The sequence below is a fragment of the Palaemon carinicauda genome, chromosome 11 (genome assembly GCF_036898095.1).
Source record: "Palaemon carinicauda isolate YSFRI2023 chromosome 11, ASM3689809v2, whole genome shotgun sequence".
Lineage (NCBI taxonomy): Eukaryota > Metazoa > Arthropoda > Malacostraca > Decapoda > Palaemonidae > Palaemon > Palaemon carinicauda.
The window spans coordinates 33,112,689-33,119,187 of NC_090735.1; the positions used below are offsets into that span (position 1 = coordinate 33,112,689).

Consider the following 6,499-nt stretch of genomic DNA (forward strand, 5'->3'; position numbering starts at 1 on the left):
ACCCCTGATCCGCCATCACCACCTCTTCCTCCGACCCCTGACCCGCCATCACCACCTCTTCCTCCGACACCTGAGCCGCCTTCACCACCTCTTCCTCCGACCACTGAGCCGCCATCACCACCTCTTCCTCCGACCAAACCACCGAGCCACCATCACCACCTCATCCTCCAACCAAACCTCTGAGCCGCCATCACCGCCTCCTCCTCCAAAAAAAACCACTGAGCTGCCATCACCGCCACCTCCTCCAACCAAACCACTGAACCGCCATCACCCCCTCCACCTCCAACCAAACCCTCTGAGCTGCTGCCATCACCTCCTCCTCCTCCAACCAAACCTCTGAGCTGCCACCATTACCACCTCCTCCTCCAACCAAACCCTCTGAGCCGCTGCCATCACCACCACCACCACTACCACCTCCTCCAACCAAACCCTCTGAGCCGCCGCCATCACCACCACCACCACCACCACCACCTCCTCCTCCACCACCACCACCAACACCACCTCCTCCTCCTCCTCCTCCAACCAAACCCTCTGAGCCACTGCCATCACCACCACCACCACCACCACCTCCTCCTCCTCCAACAAAACCTTCTGACCCACTGCCATCACCACCACCACCTCCTCCAACCAAACCCTCTGAGCTGCCGCCATCACCACCAATACCACCTCCACATCCTCCTCCAACCAAAACCTCTGAGCTGCCGCCATCATCACCACCACCACCACCACCACCTCCTCCTCCTCCTCCTCCTCCTCCAACCAAACCCTCTGAGCCACCACCATCACCACCACCACCACCACCACCTCCTCCTCCTCCAACAAAACCCTCTGATCCGCTGCCATCACCACCACCACCTCGTCCAATCAAACCCTCTGAGCTGCCACCATCACCACCAAAACCACCTCCACATCCTCCTCCAACCAAACCCTCTGAGCTGCCGCCATCACCACCACCACCACCACCACCACCAATACCTCCTCCTCCAACCCAATCCTCTTAGCCGCCGCCATCACCACCACCACCACCATCACCACCACCTCCTCCTCCAACCAAACCCTCTAACACATCACCACCTCCAATCAAACTCTCTGAGCCGCCGCCATCACCACCACCCCCACCAACACCTACTCCTACTCCAACCAAACCCTCTGCGCCACTGCCATCACTACCACTCCAGCCACCACCACAACCTCCTCCTCCAACCAAACCCTCTGAGCCGGTGCCATCACCACAACCACCACCAATACCACCACCTCCTCCTCAAATTAAACCCTCAGAGCCGCCACCACCACCACAACCACCACCACCACCACCTCCACCTCCACCACCACCACCACCACCTCCACCTCAACCTCCAACTCCACCTCCAACCAAACCATCTGAGCTTCTGCCATAACCACCACCACCACCACCACCTCCTCCAACCAAACCCTCTGAGCCGCCGCCATCACCATCACCACCACCACCTCCTCCAACCAAATCCTCTGAGCCGCTGCTATCATCACCTCCACCACCACCTCCTCCTCCAACCAAACCCTCTGAGCCCCCACCACCACCACCAACACCAACACCACCACCACCTCCTTCTCCAACCAAACCGTCTGAGCCGCCGCCATCCCCACCACCACCACCTCCTCCTCCATCTAAACCCGCTGAGCCACCACCACCTCCACCTCCACCTCTACCTCCACCTCCTCCTCCACCTCCTCCTCCTCCTCCAACCAAACCCTCTGAGCCTCTACCATCTCCACCACCACCTCTTCCTCCTCCTCCAACCCGCCGCCATCACCGCCATCACCGCCACCACCACCTCCTCCTCCAACCAAACCCTCTGAGCTCCCACCGTCACCACCACCACCACCTCCTCCTCCTCCTCCAACCAAACCCTCTTAGCTGCCGCCATCACCGTCACCACCACCTCCTCCTCAAACCAAACCCTCTGAGCCGCCGCCATCACCGCCACCACCGCCTCCTCCTCCAACCAAAACCTCTGAGCCGCCGCCATCATCGTCACCACCACCACCATCACCACCTCCTCCTCCTCCTCCAACCAATCACTCTGAGCCGGCGCCATCACCACCAACCACCATCTCCTCCTCCAACCAAACCCTCTGAGCTTCCACCACCACCTCCTCCTCCAACCAAACCCTCTGAGTTGCTGCCATCACCACCACCACCACCACCACCACCGCCATCACCACCTCCTCCTCCAACCAAACCATCTGAGCTGCCGCCATCACCACCACCACCACCTCCTCCTCCTCCAACCAAACCCTCTTAGCCGCCACCATCACCGCCACCACCACCTCCTCCTCAAACCAAACCCTCTGAGCCGCCGCCATCACCATCACCACCTCCACCACCACCACCACCAACCAAACCCTCTGGTCTGCCGCCATCACCACCACCACCTCCTCCTCCTCCTCCAACCAAACCCTCTGAGCCGCCGCCATCACCGCCACCACCGCCACTACCACCTCCTCCTCCAATCAAACCCTCTGAGCCGCCGCCATCACCATCACCACCTCCACCACCACCACCACCACCACCACCACCAACAACCAAACCCTCTGAGCTGCCGCCATCACCACCACCACCTCCTCCTCCTCCTCCAACCAAACCCTCTGAGCCGCCGCCATCATCGTCACCACCACCACCATCACCACCTCCTCCTCCTCCTCCAACCAATCACTCTGAGCCGCCGCCATCATCACCACCACCATCTCCTCCTCCAACCAAACCCTCTGAGTAGCTGCCATCACCACCACCACCACCTCCCCCTCCAACTAAACCCTCTGAGCCCCCGGCATCACCACCACCACCTCCTCCTCCTCCAACCAAACCCTCTGAGCTGCTGCCATCACCACTACCACCACCACCACCACCACCTCCTACTCTTCCAACCAAACCCTCTGAGCCGCTGCCATCACCACCACCACCACCTCCTCTTCCTCCTCCTCCTCCTCCTCTTCCTCCTCCAACCAATCCCTCTGAGCCGCCACCTTCACCACCACCACCATCTCCTCCTCCAACCAAACCCTCTGAGCTTCTGCCATCACCACCACCACCACCTCCTCCTCCAACCAAACCCTCTGAGGTGCCACTACCACCACCACCTCCTCCTCCTCCAACCAAACCCTCTGAGCCGCCGCCATTACCACCACCACCATCACCACCACCATCACCACCTCCTTCTCCAACCAAACCCTCTGAGCCACCGCCATTACCACCACCACCACCACCACCATCACCTCCTCCTCCAACCAAGCCCTCTGAGCCGCCGCCATCACCACCTCCTCCTCCAACCACTGAACCACGGGGTCTCCTGAATGTGGAACCTTGCAACCCCTCCTCCAGCAACCCCAGTGAAGCTTGGTAATCAGGTGACGTAGACAATCCTCCTCCCCTTGTACCAGAATCTCATGATAACATATTTTAAAAACTAATAAAAGTTAATGTACTGTGTTGAATAATTACTGTCATGCAAATTTAATGAAAAAAATAAGTAAATTTTAATTTAACTAGAATGACAGTATGTAACATCTAAGCTCTTTTAAATTTGCATTGTTATCATATCTTTTGCATATGTACTGTAGTGTCAGTAAGGACTTAATGTTTATTACTGTTTCATTATTAGTTCTGTACTATATTAATTTTTTTTTTACAGCAGTTAACAGCGGTGATAACTTGTCTACGTAGATGTGTCAGGCTGTATATTTACGTCCCATCACCGTCCATTTCATTGTTCGACCATTTGTAACTGCACGACATGTATCTCTCCATCTTGCCAAATGTGCCCCATTGTGGAATATTTTTCCAGTAAGTTATAGTATAATATCTAAACTTTTTTTTTAATGCTACTGTATTACTCTATTTATACTAACAGTATTGATGTAAGTACGTATTGTTCATGTACAGCACTGGAAGTGTTTTTGTAAAATATATGTATAACTAATTACTGTAGTTTTTTACATTTATTTTTACTCCTTATACAGTGCAGTGTTCAGTGTTATTGCAAGTATCGACACAACTACCAAACAGTTGATGCCATAAGATTTGCATCTTTCAATAAGAGATAACTTGACCACGTAGAAGTATCAGGAAGTGCAGTTACGTTCCTTCATCGTTCATGTCATCGTTCGTCCATTTGTAACTGCATGGCTTATCCTTCTTCAGTTCGCCAACTATGTCTATGTAGAATATTTTCCGGTAAGTTATATCATATCAAAAAATTTTATATACTACTGTATTACGCTGTGTATATTAACTGTATTCATATAAGTACGTATTGTACATGTACAGCATGTTACCTATATTAAAAGTATTTACGGTATAAAAGTAATGAACACAGCCACCAGCCAGTCTATGCCTTAAGAACAGTATCATTCATCACGAGATGTTACTGTGTATAACTTTGTACGAAAATGGTTGGTTGTGTCCCTGTTACTTTTTCTTTTATATATGTCATTGTTTATAAATATTGTGTACGGTATGTATACAAAATTAGCACCGTCCTTAACAGTACAGTGGATACAGTATTGTGTATTCTTCTTTTGTATAGAGTTGTAGGGTTGTGAGTTTACTTTAGTGATAGTACTGTGCATACATTACAGTAATATACACTACAGTATCAGCAAGTGTTATTAGATAAAAAAACGACAGTGTTTCGTTGATTTAAGTGTGGCGGTGTCGTATAGAGTACTGTACACACAATACACTAGTTTTACGGTGAGTGAAGTGTTTTTATTCTATAATAACACTAATATATTATAAAATTAACCTTGAATAGCGATATGAACTATAATACTATTATAGAGGCGTGAAAACAATATAGCATAGTACAGCGAGTTACCAAGTGTGTTAGTTGATCGCATGCAGCAATGATTTGGAGGCTGGTAAGTTATAAGTTGACCCACACTAGAGAACCAAATTTTCGCGAAATCTTTATCTTCCCATATTCTCAATCTCACGGGTGTCTTATTACTTAATCCCTGCAAATAATGAAGGCCTACAACACCTTACAATAATGATCCAATCCCTTCAGCAATAAGTAATATAGCTATCCTGCAACATGCAATAGCTGTGATATACCAATCTACAGAGAACAATGGTGCTGATGTACCAACTCTACACCTCTCTTCCATGTACCTTCTGCAATTTATCATGATGACAATGTACATACTGAAAAGCACAATTATAGCTATGTACCCACACTGCCTTGTGCAACAACAGCAACAGCCACTCAAAAAATGTTCAACGACTGTAATATATACACACTGGAATGCATAATGACTGAATGTACCAAGTCTGCATTGAAGGAGGTGTAATGGAAAATGACTGCAATTTATGCACTTTGACTTGTGAGCAATAAATCAACATTGAAGTTTGCAACGATGTTAAGATATCCCCTCGGTGATGTTAAATGATAGTGCTTAACCCCTGTAACTTGGGTAATGTACCCAGTCTGCTATGTGCAAAAAGTGAAATGTATGAATAGTGCAATGAATATATTTTTCTGTACTCTTATATTAGGAATTTTGTCTTATCTTGTCGCAGGGTTATTCCAAAGACATCTATGAGAACCGGTATCTTTTGGGCATGAATGCTAAGCAAAATATGACAAATTATATATGAAAATAGACAATTCAATGGCAAAATAGAATACATGCAATTCCATAACCACAGACTTAAAAGAGGGTGTGGTATGATTAAACGACAGTTCTGACCAAATTTGCCTGGTAGGTCTTCGCCGGACCCCAAAAAGAATTCTAGAGCAATATTGGATTAACCATTATGTTCTTATGTAATTATTCATAAATAGTGTCCACTTTGACTTCCTTAGCTTGTGCTACTAACGTAGCCTTGTGGTTTCTTTGTACATTGTCGTTTTTATTAAGATTCTTAACCTTGAGCCTCGACACCTATTTCAATGGCAGTTACATAGCTTTCCTTGAACTATGTTGCACATCCGCTGTACAACATTGTTAATAGGCAAAATCAAGTTTCTCAAATGGTTGAATAAAATCTACCATGAAGATGTTGAAGGTAGTATAATCAGGTCTCTAAATAACCTGCTTAATGAAGCCATTGGTTACTTTTTTTCTGTGAAGCAGTATTTAACTCTTATAATGTATAACAGTTTGGGTTCATTCTTGTCAGGATTAGTATATAGTTTTATTGGCATACATTTAAGTTTTAATGTAGTCAACCTCTTAATCATATACTTTTATATAGTGAGTACTTTGGTTTTTGTTTAAATTTTGGTAATTTTATTGTGGTTTGTTCTTACACAAAATAGAAATGTAATTTTAAAGTAAGGTTACTGTTCTGTAAAAGTTGAGATAATCCCTTCTTTAATCTCTTTTGCATGGCTAAGGAAAATACAAATTACTTTGAAACTGATATTTTTACCAGTCTAATATTGTAAATTTTGTATCGGATCCTTTTCAGCATGATGATTTTCATTTTTTTTTTTAAATCTTATCTCTCTGTTTCCCA

General features: G+C 47.5%; 1 protein-coding gene across 1 annotated transcript; it reads right to left on the bottom strand.

The window, feature by feature from the left end:
- Positions 1-1,348: 1,348 nt before the first annotated feature.
- Positions 1,349-5,882, bottom strand: LOC137649232 (uncharacterized). Its single transcript, XM_068382218.1, has 2 exons — positions 5,858-5,882; positions 1,349-1,713 (listed from the first exon to the last, which is right to left on the bottom strand). Exons 1-2 carry the CDS (start codon positions 5,880-5,882, stop codon positions 1,349-1,351), a joined length of 390 nt encoding a protein of 129 aa, XP_068238319.1.
- Between the last annotated feature and the right edge of the window lie 617 nt (positions 5,883-6,499).

Excerpts from the sequence above, each read along its gene's own strand:
- LOC137649232 (XM_068382218.1), bottom strand. The coding sequence starts at position 5,882 with ATGTACAAAGAAACCACAAGGCTAC. Across the intron at positions 1,714-5,857 it reads CAAAGAAACCACAAGGCTAC|GAGGAGGAGGTGGAGGAGGA; the intron begins GTTAGTAGCACA and ends TGGTTGGAGGAG.